A 23,785-nucleotide genomic window follows, 5' to 3' on the forward strand; every position below is an offset into this window, starting at 1 on the left:
GCTTCCACCTCCCCCGACTGCCCGAGAATCCCACCCCTCTTATATACCCCACACTAACTCCCCCACAATTCCCCACTCACCCCCTACTCCACCCCACTCACTCACTCCCCGCCACTAACCATACCCCCACTAACCCCCCCCCCACTCACAACCTAATTCACCCACCAATTCACCCCCTGTTCCCCCCACTCACTCGCCCAAGCACATCCCCCATTCACCCCCAACTCAACCCCTGCTCCCCCCACCCTCCCTCAATTCCCCCACTCACCCCCCATTCAGTCCTCACTCACTCCTCCCAATCACCTCCCATGCACTCCGCCATTACCCCCACTCAACGTCCCCATTCACCCCTCCACTACCCGCTGCCACTCACCCCCCATTCAACTCCCCCACTCTCTCCCATTGCCCCCCATTCAGCCCCCCCTCACTAACCTCCCTCCAATTCACCTTCCCCTACTCAACTCCCCACTCACCCCCCCCAGTTCATCCCCTCACAACCGCCCCCACTCACCCCCCATTCAGCCCCCCTCAAACCCCCCGCTCACCCACACCAGTCACTCCTCCCACTCACTCCCTCCATTAACCCCCAACTCAACCCATGCTCCCCCCACTCACTCCCTCCATTCGCCCTGCTCACCCCCACTGGCACCCTGCTCCCCCCCAATCACTCCCCTGCTCCCTCCTCACTCTCCCTCGCCATAAACCCACCACTCACTTACCCCCACTCACCACCCACCCCCACCACTCACTCCCTGACTCATCCCCCATTCCCCCAACTCACCCAACCCTCGTGTTCTCTTGTGATTTGTAAATTTTAAGCAAACCAGGCTTGCATCATCTATTGGGCTTCTCCCTAACTGAGCTCATCTTCTAACTGAGTTATTAAGATTCTGCACCATGGACAACGACTCTTCACGAGGGAACATATACAAGAAGAGTCAGCTATAGAAGTGAAGAGGAAATTCCTCCGAGATTCAGCGTCCTCCTAACCCAGTAAGAACAAGAATCTCAGGAGGTTGAGCTCAAACTAAGATGGAAATACTATTCTTTCAAAAATGCGTTTAATAGTGACGACAAATATTGACCTTCCCACTGCACTGCTGTTGTGTCTATTTGTTCTTTCAGAATTGGAATGGGTCAGGTTTGTAGGGGCACGTGCAATTTGGAAATGAGTGATGGGCTGAGATAAGTGTTGGCTCAGTCAATAGCTGTTTAAATTCTTTTTACTCATTATCTGTGAACTTGAAAATGAAGAGATGTGAGCTGTCATCACCTTGCACAGCACAGGCATGATGGAAATAATAATGCTTAGATCTTGCTTTATTGGACCAGCAACTAATTCGCAGGACAGGGCGAGATTGCCAAGAGATTATTCTACAGCAGGCTTTAGATCAAGATTGCATACAAACTGATTATTTTTAAAAAAAAGCATAGCAGACTGGAAATGGTTTACAATATTTAAACAAACATTAGGGATTCCACCCTCAGGAGTCAGGAAGCTTACAACAATGGCAGTTGGGTCCTTTGGGCTTGTATACAATGGGAGTGAATGGGAAGGGGTTTGGGTCCATTGGGATTGTGTATACTGGAAGTGAATGGAAAGGGGTTTGAGTCCATTGGGATTGTGTAAACTGAGGGTGAATGGGAAGGGGTTAGGGTCCATTGGGAATGTGTACAGTGGGAGTGAATTGGAAGGGGTTTGGGTCCATTGAGATTGTGTATACTGGAAGTGAATGGGAAGGGGTTTGGGTCCATTGGGATTGTGTACACTGGGAGTGAATGGGAAAGGGTTTGAGTCCATTGGGCTTGTGTACAGTGGGAGTGAACGGGAAGGGGTTTGGGTCCATTGGGGTTGTGTACAGTGGGAGTGAACGGGAAGGGGTTTGGGTCCATTGGGGTTGTGTACACTGGGAGTGAACAGGAAGGTGTTTGGTTCCATTGGGATTGTGTACACTGGGAGTGAACGGGAAGGGGTTTGGGTCTATTGGGATTCTGTACACTGGGAGTGAATGGGAAGGGGTTTGGGCCTATTGGGATTGTGTGCACTGGGAGTGAATGGGGAGGGGTTTGGGTTCATTGAGATTGTGTACAATGAGAGTGAATGGGAAGGAGTTTGGTCAATTGTGATTGTGTACATTGGGAGTGAAAGGGAAGAGTGTGATCCAATAGGATTCGGTACAATTGGAGTGAATGGGAAGGAGATGGGTCCATTGGAATTGTGTACAATAGGAGCGAATGGGGAGTGATTTTGGTCAATTGGGATTGTGTACTCTGGGAGTGAATGGTGAGGGGTTTGGATCCATTGGGATTGTGTACAGTGGGAGTGAATGGGAAGGGGTTTGGATCCATACAGATTATGGGTGTGAATGGGAAGGATTTGGTTCATTGAGATTCTGAACAGTGTCATGAATAGGAAATGGTTTGGATTATTGGGATTGTGTAGAGTAGGAATAAATGGGAAGGGAGTTGGTCAATTAGGATTGTTTACGGTGGGAGTGAATGGGAAGGGGATTGTATCCAATTCGATTCTGTACAATGGGAATAAATAGGAAGGAGTTTGGATCCAATGGGGTTCTGTACAATGGGAGTAAATGGGAAGGGGTTTGGATTCAATGGGATTCTGTTTTGGGATTATGGTTCTTTGAAGTATGCCATGCCAGAAGTATTAGTGAGGGGTGTGTCGGACAGAACTTGTTTACTCTGAGGTGAGTTTTCTTTGTTTAACTCAGGGAAACAGTAGCCTCCGTGCTTTAGAGTATTATTGTTAGTGTTATTGTTGGAGTATTAGTGTTATTGTTTGAATATTATTGTTAGAGCATTATTGTTGGAGTATTATTGTTACCGTATTATGTTAGAGTGTTATCATTGGAATGTTACCGTTGGAGTATTATTGTTAGACTATTGTTGTTAGAGTGTTCTGGTTAGAGTGTTGTCATTGGAGTGTTACCGTTGGAGTGTCATTGTTACAGTGTTATTGTTAGAGTATTGTTATGGACAGGAGGGGAGTTAATTTAAACAGCATTAATTTCTCCTCTCACTACCCATCCATAAACAGAAAGGTGTTTCGATGTGCTTCCCCCTTTATAAGCGGTGGTGTATTTCCCAACTCCTCGGTTTTGGTGTGATCCAATTTCTATTGATAACCCCATAGTAAACTCGAGATAGGGTTAATTTATTTGCTCACACTCAAAACGCAGGATGGGGGTTGCAATTCAGCCCCCTGTGCACTCATACAATAAAAGAGGGGTAGAGTAAAGAAGGATTTATAGGGGAAAAAAGACAGAGAAAAAAATTATTCTTTCTGGTGGGTCCAGAGTCTAGAATCAAAGTCCAGTGAGGTATTCCTTCACAGGCAGGTTGAAAACTGATGCTGTATAATTCACTTTTCCAGTTTAGTTGACTTCCAAACTAGAAATAGGGGACACAGTTTAAAAATAAGAGGGATCCTATTTAAGATGGAGGTGAGAAGAAATTTTTCCACCAGAGAGCGGCGGAGGCAGGGCCATTGAATACTTTTAAGGCAGAAATGGATAGATTCTCAACTAACAAAGAAATCAAAGTTTACTGGGGGTTGGCGAAATGTGGAGTTAAGGCCACAATCAGATCAGCCATGATCTATTGAATGGTGGAGCAGGCTCGAGGGGCCGAATGGCCTACTCCTGCTCTTAATTCGTATCGTATGTCAGAGGTGAAGGAATAATTCCACAGGAGTGTTTGGTCACACAAACCAAGATGAATATTGCATTACACTGACTATTTTAAATCAGATGCTCCCCATCAATTCCAATCTCCAAGGACATTACCTCAGAATTCTGATGAAATGTGGGCTTCAGAGATAATGACAACAGCTTGTATTTGACATGGTAAAATGCCTCAAGGCACTTTGCAGGACCTAATAATATAAGGAGATATTAGGACTGGGGACCAAAAGCTTAGTCAAAGGTTTTAAGGAGCATCTTAAACGAGGAGAGAGAGAGAAAGAGAGAGAGAGAGAAAGAGAGAGAGAGAAAGGTTTAGGGAGGGAATTCCAGAGTTTAGGGCCCAGGCAGCTGAAAGCACAGTCGCCAATGATGGAACGATGAAAATTGCAAGAATTGCAAGAATTGAAGGAGCGCAGAGAACTGGGTGGGTTGTAGTGGTGAAGGAGATCACAGAGATCACACACTTTGAGTGTTCCCTTCCCAAGACTCTAGGTGTAGCTGAGCAGATATACGGCGATGCAGCCAAGCCAGTCTATTTCAATCCTTGTCCTGGGGTCCACATTGCCTCTCAAACAAGGAATTCTGTGTGATTCCTTTCTGACTTCTCAGAGCCTCTGACATAGAGCACAGTGTGGACAGCTCTCCCTAAACTAAAATGTGAGATTAACATTATGATGAGAAACGGCAGAATTAGTAGAGTGAATCAGATGGAAAAAACACAAGAAGGAAAATGGGCATTAGATTAATCCAGTTGGTGCATACAATGGAGCAGGGATCTTACACAATCCAGATTACACGTTCAGAAGGTGGTGGTGGGAGGGAGTTGTTAAAAGTTCAATGTCAGCAGCAGAGGAGGTGATAGACAGCTGGAGGACAGACTCTCTGTCCCTTGTTTTTTTCATTTCCCTAATCGATATCCTCTCACTGCCTTCCCAAAAGCTGCTGCTATCACAATTACTTGGCACCTTTTCATTCAGCTGTGTTCAGACTGTAATTGTGTTAAGGCAGGCTTTCTGGCTGCTCTCACATTGCAGTTTAAACTCCTTGTCTTGTGTTTCTCTTGATTCACTATTGTCTCCTCTTGCGGACGCTGTTGGAACTATATCCCAGCCTAAGGGTCGAATATTCGGTCTCTGATCCTCAGCCATTCATTCTTGCTGATGGAAGCACACTCTGGTATCTCCCATTCTTCAGGTATGAGCTGACCAGCTGAAACAAAAACAGAAACAGAAATACCTGGAAAAACTCAGCTGGTCTGGCAGCATCAGCGGAGAAGAGCACAGTTGACGTTTCGAGTCCTCATGACCCTTCAACAGAACTAAGTAAAAATAGGAAAGGGGTGAAATATAAGCTGGTTTAAGGAGGGGCGGGGGGTGGGCGTTGCTGGGACAAGCAGCCAGTAATAGTAATAACCTTGTTGCGACCAAAGTTGAGGGGGTTGAATAAAGAAGGGGAGCCAGCTCAATTACTATTACTAGCTGCTTGTCCCAACAACCACCCCCCCACCCCAAACCAGCTTATATTTCACCCCTTTCTTATTTTTACTTAGTTCTGTTGAAGGGTCATGAGGACTCGAAACGTCAACTGTGCTCTTCTCCGCCGATGCTGCCAGACCTGCTGAGTTTTTCCAGGTATTTCTGTTTCTGTTTTTGTTCTGGATTTCCAGCATCCGCTGTTTTTTGTTTTTATCTTATGAGTTGACCAGCTGGCTGCTTAACAGTAATATCCATCCACACATTTTCCAGCAGGAAGACATTAAATCCACAAGGAGTAGCAGCAGGAGCCCTGCCAGATTCTTCCCCAATTTCCTCGGACCATCCTGGCTGAGATCAGTGAACACAGCACAAAGACGGAATCTACAATCGTCTCCATTCGTGTGGCTCACAGCTGACTGATGTCCTCAATTTGCAAAGAGTTTTCCCACAAGCTGCGAGCAGAACGAAAGTCTTGTGGGTGAGGAGTGGGGAGTCGAGCCTTATAAAGCTCCAACCAGGGTCAACCCTGTCAACAAAGGAAGAGAGAACATTGAAGAAGAACAGAAACAAGAGTGACTATTGTTATGACCAGTCCCCGGGCGATGTCCCCCAATTTGTTATGGTCCTGGGCGAGGAAGATTGAGCTGGCTCCCCTTCTTTATTCAACCCCCTCAACCTTGGTCGCAACAAGGTTATTTTAAAAGGAATCCCTTCCCTCGTAGATACGTTTTTCCAGTCCAAATGTATTTATGTTTTAGAAGGAGCCAATTTAAACAGGCTTACTTGAGACAAGGGTAGATTTATTAGTTACAATAAAAACCCAAGAAAAAAATAATAAAAGTGCAACACGTACACACAGATCAGAAATGAGAAGCTGAGTCCAAAAATAAAAGCTAAAAAAGATATACAAGTCAGTCTTTGGCTTGTCTGTGAGGAGTAGATGGTGAAATATTACAGCAGTTAAGTTGGATGATTCCAGTAGAACTGACTTTGGCAGCTGAGCAGTTGGTTTGGAGACTCTTGGTTCTGCAGGTTAGCTTAAGGAGTTGTTCTGTTTCCTTTTTTGACTGTGGCTTTGCCGACTTGCCTCCAGCCAGAGATTGAGAGAGATAGACTTTTACCTGCAAACTAGAGGGATGTTTGGTTGATGTTCTTCTGCTGTGACCTTCACAGCGCACACTAGCATACTAGAACTAGAACACACAGATCAGGTTTGGCTTTTTAACCCATTTTCTTGTGTATTTCTGGAAGGGAAAAAACAAAACCGTGTCTTTCGCCCAGAATCTGCTTTCAGACCATTTCCGCATTCTAAGATATCACTCCACGATGTGGTAATCAGTCTCCATTGTCTCCGCAACCACAGGAGATTAAAGTTCAGTCTTTTGCATTGCATCTCTTCCTTTCAAGTGTCTCTGTCTGAAGTAGGCCTTGACACTTTGAGGTGTGACATTTCATGTTCTCTCCTAACTAGTCGGTCAAGTATAATCCACATAGGAATTTTTCCAAAAAGTGGTTACTTTACATTCTCAGCCAACTTTTACTTGTAGGTCTATTTTTTTTTTAAAAACACGCCTTCCTTTAAAAAGTTCAATATGCCCATAAGCAATTTAGGGCTGTGATCCCTGTCATCACACTATGAAGAGTGAGGATCTGGTTAAAACTGGCACAACATGATTTACCTCTGAACCCTTGTGTATCCTGAGCGGGAAACATAAGGGTCTGTTTATAATTCTGTCTTCCACAATCTTCTATGAAAGGACATTCCAGTCACAGAGTATATACAGAGAGGTCACTTGCCATTAGTTAAGAGGCAACCTATTCACCCCAGGTCCTCTGGGAGGTTGCCCACCAATCTAGGGAGTGCTGACCAGACCTTTCTGAGCCAGAACAATAGACTTTGAGACCACCAAGTTAATGAATAAGAAACAAAAACTCTCAACTCAGCAGTACAGACTTCAATGATCTCTGAAATCCAGCCTTCACTGTTAGGCAAAGACAGATAGAATTCGAATAGTTTATCGATTCATGAGAGGTATTGGAGTCAGCTATTGATCAGTTTTTCCACAGCTTTTATTCTGGTTGGTAAATTCAAAGGTTATTTTGAATGAGAATCTTTTTGTAATTTTTACAACTTTTAGATTTTTGATCAGTCATTTAGCGTTAGTCATAAAGCGTTTAATCCAAGTGCATCTGGTAGATTAATGAGAAACTGTACAAAAGTTAATGATAATTACTAAAATATATGGCCCTCCTTCAGTGCCATTGGTTATGTGATAATAATAATTTTGTTATCATGTCACTGAGAATGGTTCTAAAAATTATGACACAGCCGATGGTAAAGGCTGAGTTGTTCAAATCCCACAGGGAAACTTGAAACAACTGTCATAACCTATTTTTGCAATTTGTATGTTTCGAGGTGCAGTCTTTGAATTCAGACCACCGAGTCTCAACAGGTTTTTTTACAAAACTAAATTAAACATCTACTAATACAAGAAAAATTGTAAGCACATACATACGTCTACAAAATTACTACTATAATAACTACAAAAATCCCCTAATTAACCCGACTCTCAGTTACACCTCCGTTAAGGCAACAGTAAATCTCAGATTTAAACAGACACCTGGCAGAGCACACCCTGGACAGTCGCATTCTTTCAGCTCTGGGTCCTTGCAGACAGCAGCTTGAGGGCTTACAGGTTGGAGGCTTCTCACACTTGTTGGATCGTACTATGCCTCTCCCTTACACACAATCTCCCTTCTCCTTTATACATATTTTTCTCTTTGAATGTAAATTTTCCATTGTATCACTCGGCTTTTAAGCTTACCTCTTCTAACATTAACATCCTTTCATCCCACCAATTTTATAAGATTAAAAAAATAAACACGTTGCTTGGCGTCTTCTAGCCAGGTGTAAGATTTCACCCGCAGCCTTGAATGGTTTCTGTCAATAAATGCAAATTTACACTTTACCTTCTACCCTTCTTACATTTACCTAATTAACATCTCAAAACTACTATACATCAAAGCACCCAGACTAGCTGGCTTTAATCCAATTAAGACACACACATATAGACACAGATCCCACTAGAACTCTATTTTTAAAAATAATTTCCAATAACATTATAGACATTAATACCTCTCCAAAACAAAATAAACATGGATAAAATTAGGTGGGGATGAGATTAGAGGTTGTCAGGATAGTGCAGACTGAAATAGTCACACACTTGTCATGCGGAATTCCTTTCCCAGAGAAAACATCGATATTCCCAGGAAGAGCAAGAGGACACAATGGAATACTGGAGATGTGAGGATTAGGAATCTTGTATTCTTCTAATCAACGTAAACATACCAATCAAACAATATGGATTGGTAAAACAATTATGTGGGATCTTTATTTGAAGATAAGACTATATACAGATTATGTTTACTGGGAAACTTGTGAGACATATCTGACCTTGATTACTACTGTATACTGAGTCATGGGGTTACACAACTCATCCGGTCTCGATGGCAGTGACTGACAGCAGTTTGAGATAGGCTCCCTTAAATGTACATCATATGACAACATCCCCTATTTTTTCTAAACTAAAGATTTACCCTTAAAGAGTCAAACTTTATGTGACAGCAAAAGAAAATAACATTATGCCTGAATGTACCCTCATACAAAGCACTAAATTTTCAAGTCTCTGGACCGTATCAGTGGTTTCCTTATCCATCCAGACTTATTTACGATTATCTTGATTGGGGGCTGCGGTTTGGTTTCAGAATGCTGGTCAGGGATACATTGTTTGTGTTGCGAACGTACAAACATATGAAATAGTAGCAGAAGTAGGCCATTTAGCCCTCGAGCCTGCTCTGCTAGTCAATAAGATCACGGCTGATCGGGTTTGTGTTGAGTTCCACATTCCCATCTAATCCCGATAATCTTTGAATCCCTTGCCTAACAAGAATCTATCTACCTCTGCCTTACAAATATTCAGCGACCCCGTCTCCACCACCTTCTGAGGCAGAGAGTTCCAAAGTCACACAGCCCTCTGAGAGAAAAGATTTCTCCTCATCTCTGTCCTAAAACAGCGTCCTCTAATTTTAACACAGTGTCCCCTAGTTCTGGACTCACCCACAAGAGGAAACATCCTTTCCACATCCAACTTGTCAAGACAGCTCAGGATCTTATATACTTCACTCAAGTCATCCCTCACCCTTCTAAACTCCAGTGGAAACAAGCCCAGTCTGTCCAACGTTTCCTCATAAGACAACCCGCTCATTCCAGGTATCAATCTAGTAAACCTCTTAACCGCCTCCAACAAATTTACAAATCCTTCCTTAAATGTGGAAACCAAAACAGCACACAGTATTCGAGGCGTGGTCTCCCCAATGCCCTGATTAACTGAAGCACAACATCCTTACTTTTATGTTCAATTCCTTTCGTAAAAGGGATAGCATTCCATTTGCCTTCTTGCTTGTGACTTAGACCGTGTTCTGTTCGGTGTTTCTGGTCGTGGTATTATTCTGATTTGGCATCAGTTTCATTGCACTGTCACGCTGTGTGGTGTATACTTGGTCCTGGGCATTTACTGATGATTTCAGCTGCATTCCATGTACCATCAGTTGCATGTGGTACTCAAAACTTTTGTCTGATGTTCAGGTTGGGTCATTTCTTACCCGCATGCCAGTTGTGGGCATCTTTCATCTTCCTCTGATTCTCGATAAATGCACTTTGTGCTCCTGGGAATATCAACGAGTGATGACTGGGGAGGTTTGTCCACACTTGTCTGCTGAATGGTAATTCCATCTTGGTTCCGCAGTGCGATGTTTGCAAGTTCTGAATGGATATACGTATTCGGCTCCCATTGTGTCACGTAGCCTGTCAGCTGATGATCTGCTCTGCAGAGTTAGGTGACCTTCTCCAGGTATAAGCACAAGATTTCCAATGGTGCTCCTCGTGGTCTGTGGTCCTTGTCGTTGTCTTGACAATACCAAGGACGGTGACCCAAGGACAGGTCCCTGCATGTCAATAAGCCTGTGATCACTGGACTGTGGAGTCCACAATATAAAATATCTGGGGTAACCTGGGTGAGTTGTTGCAGTGACACTGAGTGCAATGGATCCTAGGGATGGAATCTCCAAGCCATTGTACTCGATGAGTTTGGCAGTGATTGGTTAAACCATCACTTGCCACTTTTGTGGATACATATATTTCAGCGTGTGAAGTGGAAGGATGTTTGCGCCTGCACCACTATCCAGCTTGGCATACAATTGTGCATCTGTGGGCACACAATCGGAATGGTGTCAAAGGCTCATGTTGGTACCAGTGCCAATACGTTCTTTGATGTTCACTGTGCTGAATGTCTGCTCATTTTGTGTAACCAAGGAGGGTTTCCAAGAAGACCTTCTAGTCAAAGGAAAGAACACGAATCTGGAAAAGGTCCTGTTAAATGAAGTTAAGAGTGAGGCCGTGCCCACATTGCTTACTGGATTTGCCGGTATTGGCTATCAGGCTGATGGTAAACGAGTGTTATGCATTGCTTGTAGACTCTGCCTACCCAGTAGTATTGATTCCTACTTGTGTCCACTTTGCAGCCATGCTGTAACGTTTGGGTTGGTCCAAGGGGTCTTTTTGGAATGCTTCTATTGGGGTAGATATTATCACGAGCTCAATTATCCTGTCGGCTAGTTCTGACACTGTAAAGTCACAATCACACCCCTTGTCTCTGCATTTACTTATAAACTGATCAATGGCCTCTGTCAGATGCTGTCTAAAGGACTTGAACTCTAGACAATTATTCAGAAGTTGAGCTTCACTCGTAATTGATCTTTGAATGATGACCATATTTTATCTGGATTTTTAAGGTCATCGTCTGACAGACCTGAGGTGTTCAGTCTGTGGGGGCCTTCATTGACTGTAACAGTTTTATCACATGGCTTGTTCAGAAATATTGAGGTCCAGAAAACATAGCTCTATGCACTGTAGGAACAAAGTAAATTCAGGTAGGAGTTCCACTGCCTTCTCATTGGTTGGAAATTTTGTACCTTTTTGCAGGATTACCAGGACCTTCTGGAACAGGACAGCTTTCAGACATCTTTATAGCCCTTCAGAACCTGGTTTTGCTCCCTGAGTTGCAGTACCTTAAGTGGCCACTGCTTTAGCTTATCATAGGCTGCTGCTTGACTGCAATGGTGGTGCTGTTGAGCTCTGTTTCTGGTTTCCCTGGCTTGGGTTAAGCTCCGCCCACAAAACAGTGATTTTTGGTGCTAAATGGAAGTGCCTGCTTCAAAGGGAAGATTAACAGTGAAAAACTTCGCAGCAGGTAGACTTACATCAATCCAGCTCTCCCAAGTTTGAACAATCTTACCAGGACCCGGTACCTGATGGCTGCAGTGAAGTGCAATGTCCCGCAATGAAGGTACAGCAGGTAGAGTTTCTACATTGTTCCAGAATCACTTAAACACCGTGAGTTAGCACTTAGTGGTTGATTCACTTCCACACCAGCTCTTCTACTACATGGTTGAGGCTTGTATACTTCTCAGTCAAATCTTCAAAAACCACATTGCCACCATGTTACATTATTACATCGGACGTAAAAGTACCAATCATAACAATAATGTGCATTCTTTATTTGAAGATAAGATTATATACATACAGCATTAGCTGGGAGACTGTATACATGTCTGACCTCGTCTGCTATTGTATACTGAGTACAAAGTCCTGGGATTACACCTCACATCCCATCTCGATGGCAGTGACTAAGAGCAGTTTGAAATACGCACCTTATATCATCATATCAAAACAGGGAGTTCCAAAGTTTTGTTCAATTGGCAATTAGAGAGTATCTATACAGAACTTTCCATTGGGAGATTAAATGGGTAGAGACAGTGATAGGGGAGAGTGTACATGGGCACATGGGATAGGAGTAAATGGGTGGGTAGAGTCAGTGATAGGGGAGAGTGTACATGGGGCTGTGGGAGAGGATTACATGGTGGGTAGAGTCAGTGATAGGGGAGAGTGTACATGGGGCTGTGGGAGGGGATTAAATGATTGGGTAGAGTCAGTGATAGGGGAGAGTGTACATGGGGCTGTGGGAGGGGATTAAATGGGTGGGTAGAGTCAGTGATAGGGGAGGGTGTACATGGGGCTGTGGGAGGGGATTAAATGGGTGGGTAGAGTCAGTGATAGGGGAGAGTGTACATGAGGCTGTGGGAGGGGATTAAATGGGTGGGTAGAGACAGTGATAGGGGAGAGTGTACATGGGGCTGTGGGAGGGGGTTAAATGGGTGGCTAGAGTCAGTGATAGGGGAGGGTGTACATGGGGCTGTGGGAGGGGATTAAATGGGTGGCTAGAGTCAGTGATAGGGGAGGGTGTACATGGGGCTGTGGGAGGGGTATGTTTTAGTTTTGATGCTCCTGCCGCTGGGTATCTCAGCCAGTTGGCCATTCCTAGTGTGTCTGTCCTGTTAGTGAGATCGATAGGGTGTCTGATCAGCCGGCTTGATCCTGCCCTTTACCAGCAGCAACACTGTTGTGTATCTTCTAGTCAACATTGCTAGCTGCCCTGGAGAGGGCACTTCATCATCTAACCAACCCTGAGAGTGGGAGGGAGGCGGGTGGGAGGGTGGGGTGTAGATGAGGGTGGTGGTGGGATCTGGAATCCCTGCTCTTTAGTGCTCCAATCTAATTAACCACTGAGAAACACAGTGGAATCTATGGAAGGAGTGCAGCTTGATGGCCCAGTCACTTCCTCTCGTTCCATGTATCTCAGGACAGGATTTTACATCCTGTGGGGTGGGCGGATGCCCAACCTAATCAGGCGCAAAACAGCACATGATGACATTGGCCAAGTGTCCTGACGTCATCGCGTGATGTTTCGGTTGGCAGGCGTGCACGAGAGTCAGCAGCGAGCCCACCGGCAATTAAAAGGTCTATTAAGGCCCTTAATCAATTAATTTAAAGCTCTTTTTCGTTGCACATCCAACCTTATGGTTGGCGGGCGGGCAAATCAGGCAGGCGGCCTTTGGGTTTTTTAGGGAGCCTCATCCACGGCGCGGGAAGAGGTTTCCAACATTAATTTTTTTTTTAAATAAAAATATTTTGACAGCGTTTTTACTATGTCCTTGTTCATATGAGTGAGTGAGTCCTATGTGGGGACATGCTTTGCACATTTTAAGGTTCTTTATTTTTGATTTTAAAATTCTTCAGCTCCCGGCCTTCAGGGAGCTTTCAGTGCGTGCTCCCCCGCGCCCACGCAGACATTCCTCCCGCCTCCACCCCCCCCAGTAGTGCTGAGCTCCTCAGCTCCCCTTTCACACTGGCTGGCCATCAACTGGCCAGCTAGCCAGCGTGAAATCGCGGAGGGGGGGCTGATCGCGGACGGTGGACCGTTTTCCGGCCACTCCCCCGGCCGGACGACCCAAAAATCCTGCCCTTGGTCTCTGTCAATAGTCTGTGATGTGAATCCCGTAATATTTTATCTGACAGTGTATTAACTTCAGGTGAAATGGTGTATCTAATGAGAGCAAGAATTGTAGTGTTGGCATTCACTGCATTCCAACAAAATACTCCAAGGATTTAAAATCACAGAAACATTTTATGGTTGATGGGTGCTTTAAAATCTGCATTGATCCCAGTGCTGAACACAACTGCCTGCCAATCAGTGGTTACTCAGTGAATGTTAGCAGACCATTCTGTCATTGAGAAAGGCTTTGTGTGATTCTCCACATCGGCCCAGATTCTGCATTGTCACCGGACATACACTGCTTGCAGATCTGACAGAAACACTCAGTGACAGTGAAATGGCTTTTGCGAAGAGTACAGGGAAAACTTAGCAATAAAAGAAAAACTGCGTGGCATGAAGCCAAGCCGGACTGTGCAAGGTTCAGCTAGAATGCTGTGAACATGGATCTTAAAACATCATCCCCCCTCAGCCCATATGAAAAGCTGAGTGCAAGTAGGTATGTCTGTGTAAATTCGACTGTATGAACATGAACACTTGTATCTATGCACTTGAGTCTGTAAGGATGTGCCGATGCACTGTGTGCGCGCGTGCGTGCATGCAAGTAAACAAGTTTGCATTGTGTATGGTATCGGTACACGTTAGTATCCATATGCTCTGAGTGTATACCTGAATTGTCACATAGGGCAGAATCTCAGTCATGAGCCATATACCTCAAAGCAAGAACACGAGCAGAGTTAAAAGCCAAGAAGAGTGCAGTGACCGTCACTGGACTGTCTTTTGGAGGCCCGCCATGATGTCCCCCACCCCTGCTCTGGCTGCAGGAGGTCCAACCATCTCACCACTCCGGCCTGGGAGGCAGTGGCAGTGGTGGTCAGCGCCAACGCTGCACAGAAGAGGCCGGCCATCCAGTGCAGAAAGAGGATGGATGCTCTCGTCTGTGCCGCCAGACTAAATAATCATGGGGCAAAAACAGGGGAGAAAACAAATACTTTAACTATCACTAGAGAAAAAGTACTAGGGAAACTAATGGGGCTATAGGCCGATAAGTCTCCTGGACCTGATGGGTTGCATCCTAGCATATAAATGGAAATAGCTGCAGAGATGGTGGACGCACTGGTGGTAATCTTCCAAGAGTCCTTAGATTCTGGAAAAGTCCCAGAAGATTGGAAAACTGCCAATATAACACCCTTATTCAAAAAGGGAGGGAGACAAAAAAAAAAGGTAACTACAGGCCAGTGAGCTTAACTTTTGTCATTGGGAAAATGTTGGAGTCTATTATAAAGGATGTAATAGCAGAGCATTTAGAAATGCATAATCTAATCAAGCAGAGTCAGCATGGCTTCATGAAGGGGAAATCATGCCTAACAAATTTATTAGAATTCTTTGAAGAGGTAACAAGCAGGATAGATAAAGGGGAACCAGTAGATGTAATATATTTGGATTTCCAAAAGGCGTTCGATAAGGTACCACACATAAAGCTACTTAATAAGATAAGAGCCCATGGTGTTGGGGGTAGTGTATTAGCATGGATAGAGGATTGGCTAACTAATAGAAGACAGAGAGTTGGGATACAGGTGGTGGGGGGGCGGGGGGGGCATTTTCAGGATGGCAACCTGAAACCAGTGGAGTGCCACAGGGATCAGTGCTGGGGCCACAATTATTTACAATATAAATTAATGACTTGGATGTGGGAAGTGAATGTACTATCGTCAAGTTTGCGGATGACACAAAAATAGGTGGGAAGGCAAGTGGTGAGGATGACACAAAGAGTCTACAGAGGGATATAGACAGGTTAAGTGAGTGGGCAAAAAGGTGACAGATGGAATATAATTGGGAAAGTGTGAGGTTATGCACGTTGGCAGGAAGAGTAGAGGAGCTGAACATTATTTAAATGGAGAAAGACTGAAGAAAGCTGCAGCACAGAGGGATTTGGGGGTCCTCGTGCATGAATCCCAAAAAGCTAGCATATAAATTCAGCAGGTAATAGGGAAGGCAAATGGAATGTTGGCCTTTATTTCAAAGGGAATGGAGTATAAAAATAGGGAAGTCTTGATAAAACTATACAAGGCACTAGTTAGACCACATCTAGAATACTGTGAACAATTTTGGTCCCCTTATCTAAGGAAAGACATACTGGCATTGGAGGTAGTCCAGAGGTTCACTAGGTTAATCCCGGGGATGGAGGGATTTTCTCATGAAGAGAGGTTGGGTAGTTTGGGCCTGTACTCATTGGAGTTCAGAAGAATGAGAGGCAACTTTATTGAAACATATAAGATTCTTAGGGGGCTAAACAGGGTAGATGCTGAGAGGTTGTTTCTCCTTGTGGGAGAGTCTAGGAATAGAGGGCATAATCACAGAGTAAGGGGGCACCCATTTAAAACAGAGATGAGGAGGAATTTCTTCTCTCAGAGGGTAATCAATCTGTGGAATTCTTTATCACAGAGGGCTGTAGAGGTTGGGTCGTTAAGCATATTCAAGGCTGAGATAGACAGATTTTTAATCAGTAAGGGAATCAAGGGTTGTGAGGAAAAGGCAGGAAAGTGGAGTTGAGGATTATCGGATCAGCCATAATCTCACTGAATGGCGGAGCAGACTAGATGGGCCAAATGATCCACTTCTGCTTCTACATCTTATGGTCTTATGGCCAGGGTGAGGCAACCATCTCATCACTCTAAACTCACACACTCACAAGCCCATCACACATTCACTGGCATCTCACGCACTGCCAGCTCAAGAGACATTACCACACACACACTCTCACATCTCCATCTGGCCTCAACTCCTCTGGAGACTGCCTCTTCAGCCCTCGCCATCTTGAGGCCATTTGCTTAGATCAACATGTAACCCCACACTCACCCTGGGATACCTCCCTTCTCCAGTACAGCCCTCACCCTGCAGACTCTTTCCTTGCCTGAGGCTACTTCTCCCCCTTCCCCAAGCAAGCCATAGCCCTGCAGCCATTGAAAAGCCTCCCAAAAGTGATGTGGTGCTGTCTGTGAAGCCTGGCACTGATGACCACGAGTGCTGCCCGAAGTAAGGTAGGCAAACAAACCTCCGGAGCCTCGCGTGAAGTGCAGCTCGCTAGGGGCACGTTGCTTATGATCAGTTGTGAAACACTGCACACCAACGTGCCCGAATGATCCACTGTGGGGGGGGATGGTTCCAGTGAGCAAGGCTTATAATGAGATGCTAAAATTTTGATATTAGGTCCAGACATACAGCAGTGAGAAACGCGGCCCGCCATTGACGGGTGGAGCGGACAATCGCAAACTGGTTTCATGATGGTGTCAAACCGATTTTTGGCCTTCTCGCCATATTGTCCGCTCAGGCCCGATATGGCGCCCGCTGCCGAAGGGAGTGGAAAATTCCAGCCTAAGACTCCCTCTGCCCCCTCAGGTCCGGTAGAAGATCCAATGGCTCTGTATCAAAGGTCAGGTGGAGTCCTCCCCGATGTCCTGGGGCCTGTATTTATCCCTCAACCAACGTCGCAAAAGCAGATTATCTGGTCATTATCGCATTGCTGTCTGTGGGAGCTTGCTGTGCACAAATTGGCTGCCACGCTTCCTACATGACAACAGTGACTACATTTCAAAAAGAACTTCATTGGTTGTGAAGAACTTTGGAACGTCCTGAGGTTGTGAAAAGTACTATATAAATGCAGGTCTTTTTCTTCCTTCTCATGTGCCAAAGAGAATGACTTTGCCCTCTGTTCGCTGTCTTTGTTTCTCAATCAATTGTTTCCGGTGATTCGTTTCTCACTGCAGTCTGCCCATTTGTGCAATTTTTAAAAAGGGTTTCTCTAACTTATTCTCACACGAGAGAATCTGGTGGAGGGGGGCTGCCAAGCAGTCCAGTGATGAAATTTACAACGTGCCCCTAGCGAGCGGCACTTCACGCGAGGCTTCGGAGGTTTGTTTGCCTACCTTCCTTCGGGCAGCACCCGTGGTCATCAGTGCCAGGCTTCACAGACAGCTGGGGGACTGCCCCAGCAAGCAGTCCAGTGATGAAATTTACAATTACAATATTCCAGGCCGAGAAAGCTGCGGGTGATTAGCCGCGAGGGGAGTTTGGGTTGCCAACGTTTTCCTGGAGATTGCATCATGTGACCGCCTGCCTCCAACCTCCATCCAGCCATCGATTGGCTAAAACCCCACCAATTGGAGAAGCAGAATTGTCATTCTCCAACGGGCTGACCCTGGCTTGCCTGTCAAAAAGCCTTTATTCGAATCATGAATAATTTTATAAATAATACATCAAAATGTTAAAGATACTGAAAAATAAAACACTTATCATGTACACCTGTGCTGTTTCACTGGAATTTTCAATCAGAGCCATGTCTTGGACATTAATCTTTAATTCCTGGAATCTCCAGGACAATCCTGGAGGGTTGATAACTCGACTAGGAGTGCAATTCAATATTGCTATTTTCAAGAATTAATGTGAACGTCCAATCTTGTGAATGGTTCAGTGCAGAGAAAGAAAAGCAGGGAGAAAGCTCTGAGGATTTTTGTCCTGATTGTGGGCTCTCAGCATGAAGTGCGTGTGGGTACCTGCACACCGAGACTGTTAAACACTGCCATTGTGCTGATAAGAGCTCTGAGTGGGTCTGGGAAGGTACCAGATGTATTTAGGTTCCACACATCACCCTCTGTGTGTATTTGGGGGGTTCAGATTAATGTGTGTATTTGGGGGGGTTCAAATTACTGTGTATTTGGGGGGGTTCAGATTAATGTGTGTATTTGGGGGTTCAAATTAGTGTATTTGGGGGTTCAGATTACTGTGTGTATTTAGGGGGGTTCAGATTAATGTGTGTATTTGGGGGGTTCAGATTACTGTGTCAATGTGGGGGGGGTTCCGATTACTGTGTGTATTTGGGGATTTGAGGTTACGTTGTTAAATGTACATTGTAAGGATAATAAGGTAATTTTCTATATGTGTGTGTGCATTCTAGAGGTGACTATGGGTAAATGTTCACTGTAGCGCTAAGTAAGAGTCCTTTTGCTAACCTGTTGTGTCTCTGCTGTTTTCAGGTAAGAAGTAGGATGCTGCCTGGAGAGGTTGGTATGCAAAGCTGTGGCCTGACCTGCTGGCAGCCCATCCTGCTGCTGATATTGGGAGCGGTTTTATCAGGACACGCAATGGGCTGTCCAGCGCGTTGTGATTGCTCAGCGCAGGAGAGATCGGTGGTGTGTCATCGGAAACGCTTCATCACAGTCCCAGAGGGGATTCCCACTGAAACTAGATTGTTGGACCTCAGCAAGAACCGGATAAAGACCATCAACCAAGATGAATTTGCAGCTTACCCACTGCTGGAGGAGTTGGAGTTGAATGAGAATATCATTTCGACTGTTGAGCCAGGGGCTTTCAGTAACCTCTTTAACCTTAGGTCACTGGGGTTGAGGAGTAACAGACTCAAGCTCATACCTCTTGGGGTATTCACTGGACTCAACAACCTGACCCAGCTGGACATCAGTGAGAACAAGATCGTCATCTTGTTGGACTACATGTTTCAGGACTTGTACAACCTCAAGTCCCTGGAGGTGGGGGACAATGATCTTGTCTACATCTCCCATCGAGCTTTCAGTGGTCTCCACAGTCTGGAGCAGCTGACCCTAGAGAAATGTAACCTGACCACCATACCCACCGAAGCCCTGAGCCATTTGCATGGCCTAATAGTGTTGAGACTCCGTTTTTTGAACATTAATGTGATTCAGAACTATTCCTTCAAACGACTATATCGTCTCAAAGTCTTGGAGATTTCTCACTGGCCATTTCTGGACACTATGGCTCCCAATTGTCTCTATGGTTTGAACCTCACCTCGCTCACCATTACCAGCTGCAATCTAACGTCTGTTCCTTACGTTGCAATCCGCCATTTGGTCTACCTGAAGTTTCTCAATCTGTCCTTTAACCCCATTACAACTGTGCAAGGGCACATGATGCAGGAGCTGCTCCGACTTCAGGAAATCCACTTGGCTGGAGGACAACTCAACACAATTGAGCCATATGCTTTCCGAGGGCTTAATCACCTTCGAGTCCTCAATGTGTCCAGCAACGACTTGACAACTTTGGAGGAGGCTGTCTTCCATTCAGTCGGTAATCTGGAGACCCTTATCATGGACAACAACCCCCTTGCCTGCGATTGCAGGCTCCTGTGGATCTTCCGACGTCGCTGGCGTCTTAACTTTAACAGAGAGCAGCCTGTCTGTACCACCCCGGAGATAGTCCAAGGCAAAGAATTCAAGGATTTCCCCGACGTTTTGCTACCCAATTACTTCACCTGCCGGAAGGCCAGGATTCGTGACAAGAAGCCCCAGAGGATCCACGTCGATGAAGGCCACACCGTCCACTTTGTCTGCAGAGCTGATGGAGACCCACCTCCAGTCATCCTGTGGGTGTCTCCGAGGAAACGTCAGATCTCCAGCAAGACTAACGGGAGGCTCACGGTGTTCCCAGACGGCACACTCGAGGTGCGCTATGCTCAGCTACAGGATAACGGCAGCTACCAGTGCATTGCAATGAATGCTGGAGGGAATGATACCTCCAGTGCCAGCCTGCACGTCAGAGGTTACTCCCCAGACTGGGGTCAGCAGCCAAACAAGACCTTTGCTTTTATTACCAATCAGCCCAATGACAGCAACGCCAACAACACCCGTGCCTCTGTGCCTTTTCCATTTGATATTAAAACACTAATCATAGCGACCACCATGGGATTTATTTCTTTTCTGGGAGTGGTTCTCTTTTGTCTCGTACTGCTGTTTCTCTGGAGTAGAGGCAAGGGGAACACAAAACACAACATCGAAATCGAGTACGTGCCTAGAAAATCAGACGCAGGTATAGGGACCGCAGATGCTCCTCGCAAGTTCAACATGAAAATGATATAAGACTCTCAACAGTGAGAGCTGACTGAGAAAATTCTCTGCCATGTTTCAAAAGAACAATCTGATAGACTATTGAAAGTGATGTACTCTTTTCCAAGAAAATGTCTGTAATGGGTTTGATGATCACTGATTTTTGAGACTCCCCCCAAACCCGTTTGAAGACAACTTCATTTAGTTAGTTGGAATGCACAAAGAGGGATTGGATTGATCCATCGTTTATGCCATTTTTTTCTATGTGAAGGTGATACCTATTGTCCCACTCTGAGGAAGTGAGTGAACACTTCAATCAGTCTTTTCCCAATCAATGTAACTGCAAAGTTCCCCACTAAGGCAGACCTGGATTTTCCAGGGCACTCTCATACCAACAATGGAACTGTATGTTTAATTACAGTCTAATCATAACTCTCTCGTTCATAACACTAGCTTGGTCGAAGGTGCCTGGGTACCAGCTCCCTGTTATGTGCTACAGTATGTGCCAGGCACTGCTCATCTCTTGGCAGTAACCACAGAGCTCAGTCACCAAGTTGAGTTCTATAATGAGGGTGAGCTGTACCTCTCCAGTCATCCAAACCAGCCACTGATATTCCTGCTTTCACAGAAAAAAAAACACTGGGAACTTGTGCAACATCTTTTATTGTCAGTAGCAGTGAGCTTGACTAAGGCTTTGCTGTTTACACATCAGCTGCTATAGGAACCACCAAATAACCAGGACACACAGATGTACACTTCACAGATATGCACTGCACAGGTGTACACTGCACGGGTGTACACTGCACAGGCGTACAATGCAGAGGTAAAAGGCAGAGAATAATTGAGGTAAGAAGCCACATTAGTTAGATTTTCAAAGGATTAATATTTTCAGTTATTTTGACCATTTGCCAAAATATAAACTCAACGGATTTAAAAGCCATTGAATAGAATGATGATTCTTTGATAGAGAATAGGAACGCATTCACAATGAAGGACAGCAGCAGTATCCTTCATCTTGTGGGATCATCACTGGCTGCAAGAAACGTCGCAAAAGAAACTCTACCCACCCATTTATCTCCTCCCACCAGCCCCATGTACACTTTCTCCTATCACTGACTCTACCCACCCATTTAATCCCCTCCCACAGCCCATGTACACTCTCCCCATCACTGACTCTACCCACCCATTTAACCCCCTCCCACAGCCCATGTACATTCTCCGCTATCACTGACCCTACCCACCAATTTAATCCCCTCCCACAGCCCATGTACGCTCTCCCCTATCACTGACTCTACCCACCCATTTAACCCCCTCCCACAACCCATGTACATTCTCCACTATCACTGACCCTACCCACCAATTTAATCCCCTCCCACAGCCCATGTACACTCTCCCCTATCTCTGACTCTACCCATCCATTTAATCCCCTCCCATAGCCCCACATACACTTTCCCCTATCACTGGGCAGAATTTTCGGGTCGGCGAGCAGGGGTGGGGCCCGCTCACCGACACATGAAATGACATCGGGCGTGCCCACCAAAATGTCAACAGCCAATAAAGGCCATTAGGAAATCAATTAAAGCAGCTTAGAATGCAAGGTTGGCGGGCAGGCAGAGAGCCCAGGCGGCCTTTGCATTTTGCTTGGAACCTCATCCACGGGCGGGATGAGGTTTCATGAAGTGTTTAAAAATTGAATAAAATTTTTTTTAGAAATTCATTGACATGTCCCAGCTCATGTGACACTGTATTTTTAATTATAGTCTAATCATAACTCTCTCATTCATAACACTAGCTTGGTCGAAGGTGCCTGGGTACCAGCTCCCTGTTATGTGCTACAGTATGTGCCAGGCACTGCTCATCTCTTGGCAGTAACCACAGAGCTCAAGTCACCAAGTTGAGTTCTATAATGAAGGTGAGCTGTACCTCTCCAGTCATCCAAACCAGCCACTGATATTCCTGCTTTCACAGAAAAAAAAAACACTGGGAACTTGTGCAACATCTTTTATTGTCAGTAGCAGTGAGCTTGACTAAGGCTTTGCTGTTTACACATCAGCTGCTATAGGAACCACCAAATAACCAGGACACACAGATATACACTGCACAGATGGACACTGCACAGATGGACACTGCAGAAGTGAAAGGCAGACTAATTGAGGTAAGAACACTGTCACTTGAGGGTACATGTTTTAAAATTTTTAAATTTATTTACATGTTTAAAATTGAAACTACTCTCCCTGAGGCACAGAGATGTCTCAGGGAGATTTCTGAACTCTTTCGCACGCATGCACAAAAGATCACAGGCCCCGACTCTGGGAATCCTTCCCTGCCCGCACAGGGAGCGCTCAGCGCTTCTGGGCGCACGTCACGCTGGGCAGGCCTTAATTCGCCCACCCACGTAAAATGGCAGCGCCGAACGGGTTCACACCTGCCCCTGCACAGCGGCCCCCACCGGGGGGAAAATTCTCCCCACTGACTCTACCCACCCATTTAATCCCCTCCCACAGCCCCATGTACACTCTCCCCTATCACTGACTCTACCCACCCATTTAATCCCCTCCCACAGCCCCATGTACACTCTCCCCTATCACTGACTCTACCCACCCATTTAATCCCCTCCCACACCCCCATGTACACTCTCCCCTATCACTGACTTCATCCACCCATTTAATCCCCTCCCACAGCCCCATGTACACTCTCCCCTATCACTGACTCTACCCACCCATTTAATCCCCTCCCACAGCCCCATGTACACTCTCCCCTATCACTGACTCTACCCACCCATTTAATCCCCTCCCACAGCCCCATGTACACTCTCCCCTATCACTGACTCTACCCACCCATTTAATCTCCTCCCACAGCCCCATGTACACTCTCCCCTATCACTGACTCTACCCACCCATTTAATCCCCACCCATTGTCCATGTACATTCTGAATAGTTACACCATGTTGAAAAACTAACATGAGATTCACTGAAGAGCTAAAAATGGAACAGGAACTATCTGGGTCAGTAGCTGTCAGTGGTGGAACAGCAGGGATTCGATGGGTCATTACTTGCCATATCTAATATACATATACTACTGTGGACTCTGAAAACTCTTTTTCATACCTCCTGTTCCCAACAGGTCATTGAGCTCAATTCTGCAATATTCACATCCATCCTCACGTCCTGACTAGTCACCCTGACACACAGTGAGTGGATATCTTGAAGCATTGTACACATCACATGGCCACAAGCTGAGGGATCCTAACTCAAGCCAGCTCATCCATCATCAGTGCCAACTTGTCCCGACAGAAAAGCACAGAGCTT

At 45.5% G+C, this 23,785-nt stretch overlaps 1 protein-coding gene across 1 annotated transcript in view; it reads left to right on the forward strand.

Annotated features, from left to right (window-relative positions):
- lingo1a (leucine rich repeat and Ig domain containing 1a) overlaps positions 1 to 22,876 on the forward strand; it is a 150,895-nt gene extending 128,019 nt beyond the window's left edge. The window contains exon 2 of the mRNA XM_078532402.1: positions 18,657 to 22,876. Coding sequence (XP_078388528.1) covers positions 18,669 to 20,510 — 1,842 coding nt within the window. The 5' untranslated portion in view covers positions 18,657 to 18,668 and the 3' untranslated portion in view covers positions 20,511 to 22,876. The remainder of the gene's footprint in view (positions 1 to 18,656) is intronic.
- The last annotated feature ends 909 nt before the right edge of the window (positions 22,877 to 23,785 follow it).

Source organism: Cetorhinus maximus, chromosome 30, assembly GCF_964194155.1.
Source record: "Cetorhinus maximus chromosome 30, sCetMax3.hap1.1, whole genome shotgun sequence".
Taxonomy (NCBI): domain Eukaryota; kingdom Metazoa; phylum Chordata; class Chondrichthyes; order Lamniformes; family Cetorhinidae; genus Cetorhinus; species Cetorhinus maximus.